Source organism: Pecten maximus, chromosome 3 (genome assembly GCF_902652985.1).
Source record: "Pecten maximus chromosome 3, xPecMax1.1, whole genome shotgun sequence".
In the NCBI taxonomy this organism is placed as follows: Eukaryota; Metazoa; Mollusca; class Bivalvia; order Pectinida; family Pectinidae; genus Pecten; species Pecten maximus.
The window spans coordinates 42,327,509-42,344,501 of NC_047017.1; the positions used below are offsets into that span (position 1 = coordinate 42,327,509).

The 16,993-nt window shown below is 41.5% G+C and overlaps 1 protein-coding gene across 1 annotated transcript in view; it reads left to right on the plus strand.

Moving 5' to 3' along the window:
* Positions 1-11,937: 11,937 nt before the first annotated feature.
* The window catches only part of LOC117324245, a 37,889-nt gene continuing 32,833 nt past the window's right edge, over positions 11,938-16,993 (plus strand). Inside the window, exon 1 of the mRNA XM_033879998.1 lies at positions 11,938-12,642. Within this exon, the coding sequence (XP_033735889.1) occupies positions 12,381-12,642 (262 nt within the window). The 5' untranslated portion in view covers positions 11,938-12,380. The remainder of the gene's footprint in view (positions 12,643-16,993) is intronic.

A 16,993-nucleotide genomic window follows, 5' to 3' on the forward strand; every position in this document is an offset into this window, starting at 1 on the left:
TAAGTCACTCAGATGTCAACACTGCCAGACGACAGTTATGGTGACATCTAGGCCTACAGGAAAGTCAAGAGTTTAGCAATTTTAAATGAGTTTTAGTGATTATGTAATAAAACAAGTATAGCATGGGTTTCTGTGATATAGTCCAGAATATTTGACCCTCGGTACTGGTAATCGGCCTCGTGCAATAGAACATCGGCCGATTACCAGTACCTCGTGTCAAATATTCTGGACTATTGCACGGACATCCATGATATATTTGTATAATATACTGCATAACACTTTTGATATCGTCCCCTAAATAGTTTACTAAGCAAAATGAAAGGAAGCTGTCATCATAATACAGACTGAAAGGCCTGACAAAGACTATAGACAAGTGACTCGTATCCTACCGACAAGTAACAAAGGTCCAACAACAACTGTAGACACGTGACTCATATCCTACAGACAAGTAACAAAGGTCCGACAACAACTATAGACACGTGACTCATATCCTACAGACAAGTAACAAAGGTCCGACAACAACTATAGACACGTGACTCATATCCTACAGACAAGTAACAAAGGTCCGACAACAACTATAGACACGTGACTCATATCCTACAGACAAGCAACAAAGGTCCGACAACAACTATAGACACGTGACTCATATCCTACAGACAAGTAACAAAGGTCCGACAACAACTATAGACACGTGACTCATATCCTACAGACAAGTAACAAAGGTCCGACAACAACTATAGACACGTGACTCATATCCTACCGACAAGTAACAAAGGTCCGACAACAACTATAGACACGTGACTCATATCCTACAGACAAGTAACAAAGGTCCGACAACAACTATAGACACGTGACTCATATCCTACAGACAAGTAACAAAGGTCCGACAACAACTATAGACACGTGACTCATATCCTACAGACAAGTAACAAAAGTCCGGCAACAACTTTAGACACGTGACTCGTATCCTGCATACAAGTAAGGAACAAAGCAATTTTTAAAATGATTAGAGGAGCATGTCTTGGAAAATAATCGTGTTTGCCATAGTATAAATCGTTCCGTTTTAGAACATTTTATTGTCTAGATCTCAGATTGCAACAGGCAAAGCCTATGAAAGCCCACTCTTCATTCATCAACAGTATAGATGCGTTACATTTTAGATATATTAAATGACTATATACTTACAACAGATATGTACCGATTGATCATACATGTAGCTAGGTGAAATACCAGGATGAAATGATTGTAATCTGCATGCCAAATAAATAAAATTGTATTTGTACACCTAGTTTTGGATGCCGAAAATTTTTAGGAAATCTACATCAGTCTAAATCAACTACCTGAAATAAACGATATCACTTACGGGAAGAAGCTAATATAACCTTTACATTTTGTACATTGAAATGTTTGAGATATTGAATGGGGTAACTAGCATTGCGAACATTTTAAAATCGGGGAACATTGTCTGCATTCGAATTGGCCAGAGAGGGAACTTTAGAAGGCTGTATCCACAGAAGAAAAGTTATGAGTGAGAAACGTCGCCTTTTAGGGGATCAAATCAGTGATGTCCACTGACGCCGAAATCAAGCATGTCCACCGATGCCAAAAACAAGCATGTCCACCGATGCCAAAAACAAGCATGTCTACTGATGCCAAAAACAAGCATGTCCACCGATGCCAAAAACAAGCATGTCTACTGATGCCAAAAACAAGCATGTCCACCGATGCCAAAAACAAGCATGTCTACTGATGCCAAAAACAAGCATGTCTACTGATGCCAAAAACAAGCATGTCCACCGATGCCAAAAACAAGCATGTCTACTGATGCCAAAAACAAGCATGTCTACTGATGCCAAAATCAAGCAAGTCTGATGACGCCCAAATCAAACAGGTCCACTGACGCCCAAAACAAGCATGTCCACTAATGTCCAAATCAAATTAAGAATGTCCACTGACACCTAAATCAAGCAAGTCCACAGACGCACAAATTAAGTATGTCTACTAACGCCCAAAACAAGCATGTCCACTAATGTCCAAATCAAACATATCCACTGACGCCTAAATCAAACATATCCACTGACGTCCAAATCAAACATATCCACTGACGTCCAAATCAAACATATCCACGGACGTCCAAATCAAACATATTCACTGACGCCTAAATCAAACATGTCCCCTGACGCCTAAATCAAACATATCCACTGACGTCCAAATCAAACGTATCCACTGACGTCCAAATCAAACATATCTACTGACGTCCAAATCAAACATATTCACTGACGTCCAAATCAAACATATCCACTGACGCCTAAATCAAACATATCCACTGACGTCTAAATCAAACATATCCACTGACGTCCAAATCAAACATATCCACTGACGTCCAAATCAAACATATACACTGCCGTCCAAATCAAACATGTCCACTGACGTCTAAATCAAACATGTCCACTGACGTCCAAATCAAACATATCCACTGACGTCCAAATCAAACATATCCACTGACGTCCAAATCAAACATATCCACTGACGCCTAAATCAAACATATCCACTGACGTCCAAATCAAACATATCCACTGACGTCCAAATCAAACATATCCACTGACGTCCAAATCAAACATATCCACTGACGTCCAAATCAAACATATCCACTGACGTCCAAATCAAACATATTCACTGACGTCCAAATCAAACATATCCACTGACGTCCAAATCAAACATATCCACTGACGTCCAAATCAAACATATCCACTGACGCCTAAATCAAACATATCCACTGACGCCTAAATCAAACATATCCACTGACGCCTAAATCAAACATATCCACTGACGTCCAAATCAAACATATCCACTGACGTCCAAATCAAACATATCCACTGACGTCCAAATCAAACATATCCACTGACGTCCAAATCAAACATATCCACAAACGCTTTTTATCTTCCCTGACACCATATCTCGAGAGTAAGTTCATATTGTAGAATTAACCCAATTGTCTTGTTATATTTGATGTAGAAATATGACTAAAGCCACGAACTTACTCCATATGAAAAATTGTGTTGCTAGTATTGAGCCAAGATTCCCTGGCACTGCGAAATACACTTACAGGTACATTGAATAAACAGGAAACAATGAAGAGGTGGGGTATGGGGACTGACAAGTGATGATAGAATCTGACAGCTATTCACCTAAGTCAATGACACGTGTCCCCAAATCGTACAGGTAGAACCGATCTCACAGTCAATGACACGTGTCCCCAAATCGTACAGGTAGAACCAATATCACGTCAATGACACGTGTCCCCCAATCGTACAGGTAGAACCGATCTCACAGTCAATGACACGTGTCCCCCAATCGTACAGGTAGAACCGATATCACAGTCAATGACACGTGTCCCCCAATCGTACAGGTAGAACCAATATCACGTCAATGACACGTGTCCCCCAATCGTACAGGTAGAACCAATATCACAGTCAATGACACGTGTCCCCCAATCGTACAGGTAGAACCAATATCACAGTCAATGACACGTGTCCCCAAATCGTACAGGTAGAACCAATATCACAGTCAATGACACGTGTCCCCCAATCGTACAGGTAGAGCCGATATCACAGTCAATGACACGTGTCCCCCAATCGTACAGGTAGAACCGATCTCACAGTCAATGACACGTGTCCCCCAATCGTACAGGTAGAACCAATATCACATCAATGACACGTGTCCCCCAATCGTACAGATAGAACCAATATCACTTCAATGACACGTGTCCCCCAATCGTACAGGTAGAGCCGATATCACAGTCAATGACACGTGCCCCCAATCGTACAGGTAGAGCCGATATCACAGTCAATGACACGTGTCCCCCAATCGTACAGGTAGAGCCGATATCACAGTCAATGACACGTGTCCCCAAATCGTACAGGTAGAGCCGATATCATACTCAATGACACGTGTCCCCCAATCGTACAGGTAGAACCAATATCACAGTCAATGACACGTGTCCCCCAATCGTACAGGTAGAACCGATCTCAATTCAATTATTTTATTCCGTATGCAAATAGCATATAGGAACACAATATACATACATATGACAACATTTTACATTTGTGCAAGACGGCGGAGAACACAGCCAATGTAACAACAAGTATTATACATTTCAATATTTTTTTTGTTTATCGTATAATTACAATATTACAATTGCAATTTTAAACTACACGAATTGTTAAGACACAAAAATACAATCACATACTTGAAATTATATTCCTAGACATATTTTCTCTAGAAGGTTCTGTTAAAGAAAAATCTGTTGTGCAATTACTAAATAATTAACTATTAATTAAATATATAAATACTTATTAACTAAGTAACAGTGACTTCCTTTTGGCCGTTGCCGGAATGAAATATTTTCCAAAACTTCTTAAAGTTTTTACATTGGTACTACAGAACAATTCAGTCATTTTGAAAACAGATGGACGGCGATAAAAATATGGTTTTAAATACTTCACCCTTAAATCCGAATACTTTGGACGTAACAAAATAAAATCGACTTCATCCTCAACTTCATGATTATCACACAAAGTACACAGCCTTTGGGGTGTAGGGATACCACTGTATCTACCAGTTTCAACATTCAACGAATGAGCATTTAATCTGTATTTGGATATTATTCGTTTTATTTTCAAAGTTAATGGTTTACTGAGATAGTCCTGTATGATAAACGTATCAACGATGTGTTTATATATGATGCACTTAGAAGAGCTTTCTAAACTAGCTCTCATTTCTTGGATAAAAATATCTTGTAAACGTTGTTTATACAATAACAAAAATATTTTTATTTGGTACGTTCTGTGCATACCATACATCGCCAAAAGCAAGTGAACATAAGTCATTTTTCAAATGATGAACCTAATTTACTTTGCTATTAGGCTTTTTAATGTTAAGTTCAAATAATTCATTATAGCAAGCCCTCAATATATAGTTTTCAGTCTTCAATAGTTGTAGCCAATATTTAACAATAAAAATCGTTCTCGTTATATAAAAAGGAAAACGTCCTAGTTCAAAATAAACCATAGAATTGTTAACAGATCTTTTAACGCCCAAAATCGACTTTAAAACCTTCAAGTGTAGTTTTTCAACCTGTGGCTCAGTGTTATAGCCCCACACCTCACAAGCGTAATTCAAAATACATGATACGTATGTATCAAACAATGACAGTTTTGTATTTTCATTTAATATAAACTTTTTCATTTTACGATTAAGAAGATAATATGATTTCCTGCCTTGTATAGCAATATTATTTTGTGCTATTGTAAACTTAACGTTGTAATTAAAAACTAAACCCAAATAACAAAACTTGTCTACTACTTCAATAACTTTACCATCATATTTCTATTGTTCATTCGGAAACAAACGCTTATTTTTTCTAAATACCACAATCTTTGTTTTATCTACATTGACAGACAAATTCCATCGATCCGAATATAGTTTCAAGAAGTCAAGCATATTTTGAAGGTCATCAATATCTTCAGAGAACAAAATAGTATCGTCTGCGTACATGATCAAGAAAAGGTTAAGCATCTGTATTTGATAACTTTGACAATTAGATTCAATAAGTTCTGATTCCATGTCGTTTACAAACACGGAAAACATTAGCACAGTCAATGACACGTGTCCCCCAATCGTACAGGTAGAACCAATATCACAGTCAATGACACGTGTCCCCCAATCGTACAGGTAGAACCGATCTCACAGTCAATGACACGTGTCCCCAAATCGTACAGGTAGAACCAATATCACGTCAATGACACGTGTCCCCCAATCGTACAGGTAGAACCAATCCCACAGTCAATGACACGTGTCCCCAAATCGTACAGGTAGAGCAGATCTCACAGTCAATGACACGTGTCCCCCAATCGTACAGGTAGAACCGATCTCACAGTCAATGACACGTGTCCCCCAATCGTACAGGTAGAACCAATATCACAGTCAATGACACGTGTCCCCCAATCGTACAGGTAGAACCAATCTCACAGTCAATGACACGTGTCCCCCAATCGTACAGGTATAACCGATCTCACAGTCAATGACACGTGTCCCCAAATCGTACAGGTAGAGCCAATATCACGTCAATGACACGTGTCCCCAAATCGTACAGGTAGAACCGATCTCACAGTCAATGACACGTGTCCCCAAATCGTACAGGTAGAACCGATCTCACAGTCAATGACACGTGTCCCCCAATCGTACAGGTAGAACCAATATCACGTCAATGACACGTGTCCCCCAATCGTACAGGTAGAACCGATCTCACAGTCAATGACACGTGTCCCCCAATCGTACAGGTAGAACCGATATCACAGTCAATGACACGTGTCCCCCAATCGTACAGGTAGAACCAATATCACAGTCAATGACACGTGTCCCCCAATCGTACAGGTAGAACCGATCTCACAGTCAATGACACGTGTCCCCAAATCGTACAGGTAGAACCAATATCACGTCAATGACACGTGTCCCCCAATCGTACAGGTAGAACCAATCCCACAGTCAATGACACGTGTCCCCAAATCGTACAGGTAGAGCAGATCTCACAGTCAATGACACGTGTCCCCCAATCGTACAGGTAGAACCGATCTCACAGTCAATGACACGTGTCCCCCAATCGTACAGGTAGAACCAATATCACAGTCAATGACACGTGTCCCCCAATCGTACAGGTAGAACCAATATCACAGTCAATGACACGTGTCCCCCAATCGTACAGGTAGAACCGATCTCACAGTCAATGACACGTGTCCCCAAATCGTACAGGTAGAACCAATATCACGTCAATGACACGTGTCCCCCAATCGTACAGGTAGAACCAATCCCACAGTCAATGACACGTGTCCCCAAATCGTACAGGTAGAGCAGATCTCACAGTCAATGACACGTGTCCCCCAATCGTACAGGTAGAACCGATCTCACAGTCAATGACACGTGTCCCCCAATCGTACAGGTAGAACCAATATCACAGTCAATGACACGTGTCCCCCAATCGTACAGGTAGAACCAATCTCACAGTCAATGACACGTGTCCCCCAATCGTACAGGTATAACCGATCTCACAGTCAATGACACGTGTCCCCAAATCGTACAGGTAGAGCCAATATCACGTCAATGACACGTGTCCCCAAATCGTACAGGTAGAACCGATCTCACAGTCAATGACACGTGTCCCCAAATCGTACAGGTAGAACCGATCTCACAGTCAATGACACGTGTCCCCCAATCGTACAGGTAGAACCGATCTCACAGTCAATGACACGTGTCCCCCAATCGTACAGGTAGAACCAATATCACAGTCAATGACACGTGTCTCCCAATCGTACAGGTAGAACCAATATCACAGTCAATGACACGTGTCCCCCAATCGTACAGGTAGAACCAATATCACGTCAATGACACGTGTCCCCCAATCGTACAGGTAGAACCGATCTCACAGTCAATGACACGTGTCCCCCAATCGTACAGGTAGAACCGATCTCACAGTCAATGACACGTGTCCCCCAATCGTACAGGTAGAACCAATATCACAGTCAATGACACGTGTCTCCCAATCGTACAGGTAGAACCAATATCACAGTCAATGACACGTGTCCCCCAATCGTACAGGTAGAACCAATATCACGTCAATGACACGTGTCCCCCAATCGTACAGGTAGAACCGATCTCACAGTCAATGACACGTGTCCCCCAATCGTACAGGTAGAACCGATATCACAGTCAATGACACGTGTCCCCCAATCGTACAGGTAGAACCAATATCACAGTCAATGACACGTGTCCCCCAATCGTACAGGTAGAACCGATCTCACAGTCAATGACACGTGTCCCCAAATCGTACAGGTAGAACCAATATCACGTCAATGACACGTGTCCCCCAATCGTACAGGTATAACCAATTCCACAGTCAATGACACGTGTCCCCAAATCGTACAGGTAGAGCCGATCTCACAGTCAATGACACGTGTCCCCCAATCGTACAGGTAGAACCAATATCACAGTCAATGACACGTGTCCCGAAATCGTACAGGTAGAACCAATATCACAGTCAATGACACGTGTCCCCCAATCGTACAGGTAGAACCAATCTCACAGTCAATGACACGTGTCCCCCAATCGTACAAGTATAACCGATCTCACAGTCAATGACACGTGTCCCCAAATCGTACAGGTAGAGCCAATATCACGTCAATGACACGTGTCCCCAAATCGTACAGGTAGAGCCAATATCACGTCAATGACACGTGTCCCCCAATCGTACAGGTAGAACCAATCTCACAGTCAATGACACGTGTCCCCAAATCGTACAGGTAGAACCGACCTCACAGTCAATGACACGTGTCCCCCAATCGTACAGGTAGAACCGATCTCACAGTCAATGACACGTGTCCCCCAATCGTACAGGTAGAACCAATATCACAGTCAATGACACGTGTCCCCCAATCGTACAGGTAGAACCAATATCACGTCAATGACACGTGTCCCCCAATCGTACAGGTAGAACCGATCTCACAGTCAATGACACGTGTCCCCCAATCGTACAGGTAGAACCGATATCACAGTCAATGACACGTGTCCCAAAATCGTACAGGTAGAACCAATATCACAGTCAATGACACGTGTCCCCCAATCGTACAGGTAGAACCGATATCACAGTCAATGACACGTGTCCCCCAATCGTACAGGTAGAACCAATATCACAGTCAATGACACGTGTCCCCCAATCGTACAGGTAGAACCAATATCACGTCAATGACACGTGTTCCCCCAATCCTACAGGTAGAACCGATCTCACAGTCAATGACACGTGTCCCCAGATCGTACAGGTAGAACCAATATCACGTCAATGACATGTGTTCCCCCAATCGTAGAGGTAGAACCGATCTCACAGTCAATGACACGTGTCATCAAATCGTACAGGTAGAACCAATATCACAGTCAATGACACGTGTCCCCAATCGTACAGGTAGAACCAATATCACGTCAATGACACGTGTCTCCCAATCGTACAGGTAGAACCGATCTCACAGTCAATGACACGTGTCCCCCAATCGTACAGGTAGAACCAATATCACAGTCAATGACACGTGTCCCCAAATCGTACAGGTAGAACCAATATCACGTCAATGACACGTGTCCCCAAATCGTACAGGTAGAACCGATCTCACAGTCAATGACACGTGTCCCCCAATCGTACAGGTAGAACCGATATCACAGTCAATGACACGTGTCCCCAATCGTACAGGTAGAACCAATATCACGTCAATGACACGTGTCCCCAATCGTACAGGTAGAACCAATATCACGTCAATGACACGTGTTCCCCCAATCCTACAGGTAGAACCCATCTCACAGTCAATGACACGTGTCCCCAGATCGTACAGGTAGAACCAATATCACGTCAATGACACGTGTCCCCCAATCGTACAGGTAGAACCGATCTCACAGTCAATGACACGTGTCCCCAAATCGTACAGGTAGAACCAATATCACAGTCAATGACACGTGTCCCCAAATCGTACAGGTAGAACCAATATCACGTCAATGACACGTGTCCCCCAATCGTACAGGTAGAACCGATCTCACAGTCAATGACACGTGTTCCCCCAATCGTACAGGTAGAACCAATATCACAGTCAATGACACGTGTCCCCAAATCGTACAGGTAGAACCAATATCACGTCAATGACACGTGTCCCCCAATCGTACAGGTAGAACCAATATCACGTCAATGACACGTGTTCCCCCAATCGTACAGGTAGAACCAATCAGAATAACATTGGTACACACCAATAGCTTGTGAACAAAGGAGGACAACTCCACCGAGCTTACCTAATCCCAACAAAGCATCTACAAATGGAACGATGGTGTTCAATATCTAGTATTAACTATCATAACAAGTAAAAATGATTATTACAGTTTAAGGATAGGATGTTAATAAACTTAATCACAGGTTTTAAGGTAGATAGATTATTTAGAATGTCACTGCCAGCTGAAAGAAGTTCAACGCTTAAATTGAAGGAATACTCTTTTATGATATTGGTATACGTTCAAATATTAGGAACACGTTTTTAAAGTATTTCTATGTGTTCAAATATAAGATATACTTTTTTATAATACTGGTATATCTTTAAATATAAGGAATACTTATTCCATTTTGTTGTCATTTGCTTTCATCTTTTAAATGGTTATCCCACATCATTTAAATTAACTGCGGGTGGTCTAATCACATTGTAATGGAACTGTCTATGTCTGGGTGATATTCATGTTTCCGTTTGCTGGTTATTGTCGCTATATAACAATAATTTAATTTTGTATGAAACACGCATTTTCATTGGCTGAAATAATTTTGTTTTACCTCCATAACAAAATTTTTGACGTTGCGAAATGTAACGTCATTTTTGATTGGCTGATGACGTTGCGTAATAATTTATCACAGAAAAGAGTTCGCCAAAGAAAGTGAAATATCTTGGTGTGTATAAGACGAAATTAAATTATAAGAATTAACATTAATTATTTTTTCTGTTATACAGTCATAACATAAAAAAACTGGAGTGTACTCTCTTCATAAACCGCTTCGCGGTTTATTTAGAGTACTCCAGTTTTTTCTGTTATGACTGTATAACAGAAAAAATAATTGATGTTAATCCTTAATAACCAAACAAACGTTATCAGGACATGATTCTCATATAATTACCATTGGTGTAGTGATATGAAGACCAATATTCGTGACGTCGTCACTAAATGACGTCGTTTTGTCTGACATCACTATATTTAAAAGTTTATTGGATGTTTTTGACGTCATGAAAATGCAACAATTTACGTAATAATGTAGTATAAATGGATATCCTCTCGCGTAAAATTAGACTTCGGAAAACGATAACACTGTCATATGTAGAAGATATAAGAGAAAATTAGATTCAAAACGGAACTATAGGTATCAAACTACATTCTTTACAAAGCTATCCTCCTACAATTCCCCCAGGATTGCAGACAAACCAATCATAACGCACTATTCGATGTGTCTACACTCATGTGAGAATTGTAGAACAAAGACTTTCCAAAGAAGGCAGTTTTATACTTAGATATAATCAAAATCACTGTGTGTAGTGTAAGCTATACTAACACAGTAAGCCTCCCGAGGACTTTCTCTTTTGGTTATTCCTTTTTACCTATGTTTTATATTCTATGTATAGTTGGTATAAACATTTCTTGCCTATGAAATGATACGGTGTCCACTTCATCTATTGGAGTTTAGAAAAAGACAACACAGAATACCGACATTAATGTATTATTATTAAATTATTCTAACTCAATATACACAAAGAACAAACGAGAAACAGTAGAACTATTAAATCCTGTGTTATGTAGACTATCATTAACAGAGCAGAAACTTGCTGCTGTTTCTCCAACCTTCACCAATTTTGTTTTCTCTGATTCACGAGACATCTTCTTTAATTAAAACTTCAAACTCGACTCTCACGCGTATACGGCGCTATGGAGCTGATTTGTATGTCACTTGTCACTTATTGCCATCTGAGAGAATCGATCCTAACTTTGGATTGTTTAGAAGGTGAGTCGTTACAATTACAATATTGAGCCGGCATACTCACCCTTGAACTTTAGTTACACAAAGGAAAAAGCAATTTCCTCACAGAATGGTAACTGTTTTGGCAATTAAACAAATGCAAACGGTTTCCTAAAGCTATGCTTGTTTGCGATAATTCTTTTCAACTTCTAATAAAATGTGCTATAAATGAACCTGATAAATACATGGACCACAACAAGGCTATTCCGAGATCGATACCAAGGTAAGAACCTCTTTGACGCCAATAGGGTTGGTAGAGAACTACCCAGCGCACACACTCACGCTAAGCCACCTTCACAAAGACTTTCGAATGACCAACCGGTGTATTATCTGTATAAAGATGATGTTTGGAAAGCTGGTGTCAAGGTCGGTAGAGACAGCCAGCATACAGTGGGTATGACGACAGCGCTGGGGAAGCTGCATCCTTCACACGTGTTCTCCCTGTACATACAAATCTGGTGGCCCTAATGTAAATAGAGCTATTATGACAACATATGGTGGCCGTCAATACAGTAGACAGCGACGCTCACTTCATCAAGCGGAAGGGTTTCAAATAGACCTACTGCTTAACATCGTCTATTTATAAACATTCCTGAAGAGGGATTCATTTAATGAAATGAAGAAAATACAACATGTTTTAATATTAATTGTGTCCAGATTGGAGTATTACATTAACTTCTACTAATCGTTTCTACAATGGAGTATTGTATTAAATTCTAAGAGTGATCGACAGTGACTTTACAGAGACATGCAGGTCGTGTATAGTGGGGGATCCACCCCGAGTCCCTCCCCTCGACTCCACCGTAAACAATACACCGGGTACGGACGCCCTGTCCAACCCGGGTACGTGTTAGGACCGCCACCGGTAACTACAATACACCATAGTCCCTCCCGGGAGAAGAATCATCCCCTCGAGGAGGACGATTCGAGTTTAAGAGATTCAATACCAGTGATGAGCAAGCCATTGGCTGTCACCTGTCTCGTCTGTAATATAATACTCCCAGGTTTAGGTAAGTCACCTGTCTCGTCTGTAATATAATACTCCCAGGTTTAGGTAAGTCACCTGTGTCGTCTGAATATAATATTCCCAGGTTTAGGTAAGTCAGCTGTCTCGTCCGTAATATAATACTCACAGGTTTAAGTAAGTCACCTGTCTCGTCTGTAATATAATACTCACAGGTTGTGGTAAGTCACCTGTCTCGTCTGTAATATAATATTCCCAGGTTAAGGCAAGTCACCTGTCTCGTCTGTAATATAATATTCACAGGTTTAGGTAAGTCACCTGTCACGTCTATAATATAATACTCCCAGGTTAAGGCAAGTCACCTGTCTCGTCTGTAATATAATACTCCCAGGTTTAGTTTAGTCACCTGTCTCGTCTGTAATATAATACTCCCAGGTTTATGTAAGTCACCTGTCTCGTCTGTAATATAATAATCCCAGGTTTATGTAAGTCACCTGTCTCGTCTGTAGTCACCTATCCCGTCTGTAATATAATATTCCCAGGTTTAGGTAAGTCACCTGTCTCGTCTGTAATATAATACTCCCAGGTAGGTAAGTCACCTGTCTCGTCTGTAATATAATACTCCCGGGTTTAGGTAAGTCACCTGTCTAGTCTGTAATATAATACTCCCAGGTTTAGGTAAGTCACCTGTCCCGTCTGTAATATAATACTCCTAGGTTTAGGTAAGTCACCTGTCTCGTCTGTAATATAATACTCCCAGGTTTAGGTAAGTCACCTGTCTCGTCTGTAATATAATACTCCCAGGTTTAGGTAAGTCATCTGTCTCGTCTGTAATATAATACTCCTAGGTTTAGGTAAGTCACCTGTCTCGTCTGTAATATAATACTCCCAGGTTTAGGTAAGTCATCTGTCTCGTCTGTAATATAATACTCCTAGGTTTAGGTAAGTCACCTGTCTCGTCTGTAATATAATACTCCTAGGTTTAGGTAAGTCACCTGTCTCGTCTGTAATATAATACTCCCAGGTTTAGGTAAGTCATCTGTCTCGTCTGTAATATAATACTCCCAGGTTTAGGTAAGTCACCTGTCTCGTCTGTAGTCACCTGTCTCGTCTGTAATATAATATCCCCAGGTTTAGGTAAGTCACCTGTCTCGTCTGTAATATAATGCTCCCAGGTTGTAGTAAGTCACCTGTCTCGTCTCTAATATAATACTCCTAGGTTTAGGTAAGTCACCTGTCTCGTCTGTAATATAATATTCCCAGGTTTAGGTAAGTCACCTGTCTCGTCTGTAATATAATACTCCCAGGTTGTAGTAAGTCACCTGTCTTGTCTGTAATATAATATTCCCAGGTTTAGGTAAGTCACCTGTCTCGTCTGTAATATAATACTCCCAGGTTGTGGTAAGTCACCTGTCTCGTCTGTAATATAATAATCCAAGGTTTAGGTAAGTCACCTGTCTCGTCTGTAATATAATATTCCCAGGTTTAGGTAAGTCACCTGTCTCGTCTGTAATATAATACTCCCAGGTTTAGGTAAGTCACCTGTCTCGTCTGTAATATAATATTCCGAGGTTGTGGTAAGTCACCTGTCTCGTCTGTAATATAATACTTCCGAGGTTGTGGTAAGTCACCTGTCTCGTCTGTAATATATCAATTAGATAGTTAGACAATATGGTAAATGATAACATGAAAGTGGATGATTGGATTTGATACCGAGACAAGAAACTTGTACTTTATCGATAGAAAATAATGATCAATCAACTAGTATGAAGGGAAAGTTGGATTTAATGATTGGTGCATTTTGCAGTTTGGTGTGCATTCTGAGTCATATATCAATAATCAAAGATTTCTTACATCTGCCAGTATTATCTATACAATTTACCGTCGACCAAATAAAACCGTGTCGTTGTATTTGCATTTAAAAACTTTCGATAGGTAGGATGTTCCGGGATGTATATTTCTGGAGGCGTGAGACAAGTGATCTCCCGGGGTATATATTTGTGGGAGATGTGGGACAGATGATGTCCCGGGGTATATATTGATGGGAGAAGTGGGACAGATGATGTCCCGGGGTATATATTTGTGGGAGATGTGGGACAGATGATGTCCCGGGGTATATATTTGTGGGAGATGTGGGACAGATGATGTCCCGATTCATATATTTGTGGGAGATGTGGGACAGATGATGTCCCGGGGTATATATCTGTGGGAGATGTGGGACAGATTATGTCCCGGGATATATATTTGTGGGAGATTTGGGACAGATGATGTCCCGGAGTATATATTTGTGGGAGATGTGGGACAGATGATGTCCCGGAGTATATATTTGTGGGAGATGTGGGACAGATGATGTCCCGGGGTATATATTTGTGGGAGATGTGGGACAGATGATGTCCCGTGGTATATATTTGTGGGAGATGTGGGACAGATGATGTCCGGGGTATATATTTGTGGGAGATGTGACACAGATGATGTCCCGTGGTATATATTTGTGGGAGATGTGGGACAGATGATGTCCCGGGGTATATATTTGTGGGAGATGTGGGACAGATGATGTCCCGGGGTATATATTTGTGGGAGATATGGGACATATGATGTCACGGGGTATATATTTGTGGGAGATATGGGACATATGATGTCCCGGGGTATATATTTGTGGGAGATGTGGGACAGATGATGTCCCGTGGTATATATTTGTGGGAGATGTGGGACAGATGATGTCCCGGGGTATATATTTGTGGGAGATGTGGGACAGATGATGTCCCGGGGTTTATATTTGTGGGAGATATGGGACATATGATGTCCCGGGGTATATATTTGTGGGAGATATGGGACATATGATGTCCCGGGGTATATATTTGTGGGAGATGTGGGACAGATTATGTCCCGTGGTATATATTTGTGGGAGATGTGGGACAGATGATGTCCCGTGGTATATATTTGTTGGAGATGTGGGACAGATGATGTCCCGGAGTATATATTTGTGGGAGAAGTGGGACAGATGACGTCCCGGGGTATATATTTGTGGGAGATGTGGGACAGATGATGTCCCGGGGTATATATTTGTGGGAGAAGTGGGACATATGAAGTCCCGGGGTATATATTTGTGGGAGATGTGGGACAGATGATGTCCCGGGGTATATATTTGTGGGAGATGTGGGACAGATGATGTCCCGGAGTATATATTTGTGGGAGATGTGGGACAGATGATGTCCCTTGGTATATATTTATGGGAGATGTGGGACAGATGAAGTCCCGGGGTATATATTTGTGGGAGATGTGGGACAGATGATGTCCCGGAGTATATATTTGTGGGAGATGTGGGACAGATGATGTCCCGGGGTATATATTTGTGGGAGATGTGGGACAGATGATGTCCCGGGGTATATATTTGTGGGAGATGTGGGACAGATGATGTCCCGGGGTATGTATTTGTGGGAGATGTGACACAGATGATTTCCCGGGGTATATATTTGTGGGAGATGTGGGACAGATTATGTCCGGGAGTATATATTTGTGGGAGATGTGGGACAGATGATGTCCCGGGGTATATATTTGTGGGAGATGTGGGACAGATGATGTCCCGGGGTATAAATTTGTGGGAGATGTGGGACAGATGATGTCCCGGGGTATATATTTGTGGGAGATGTGGGACAGATGATGTCCCGGATTATATATTTGTTTGAGATGTGGGACAGATGATGTCCCGGGGTATATATTTGTGGGAGATGTGGGACAGATGATGTCCCGGAGTATATATTTGTGGGAGATGTGGGACAGATGATGTCCCGGGGTATATATTTGTGGGAGATGTTATACAGATGATGTCCCGGGGTATATATATGTGGGACAGATGATGTCCCGGGGTATATATTTGTGGGAGAAGTGGGACATATGAAGTCCCGGGGTATATATTTGTGGGAGATGTGGGACAGATGATGTCCCGGGGTATATATTTGTGGGAGATGTGGGACAGATGATGTCCCGGGGTATATATTTGTGGGAGATGTGACACAGATGATGTCCCGGGGTATATATTTGTGGGAGATGTTATACAGATGATGTCCCGGGGTATATATTTGTGGGAGATGTGGGACAGATGATGTCCCGGGGTATATATTTGTGGGAGATGTGGGACAGATGATGTCCCGGAGTATATATTTGTGGGAGATGTGGGACAGATGATGTCCCGGAGTATATATTTGTGGGAGATGTGGGACAGATGATGCCCCGGGGTATATATTTGTGGGAGATGTGACACAGATGATGTCCCGGGGTATATATTTGTGGGAGATGTGGGACAGATGAAGTCCCGGAGTATATATTTGTGGGAGATGTGGGACAGATGATGTCCCGTAGTATATATTTATGGGAGATGTGGGACAAATGATGTCCAG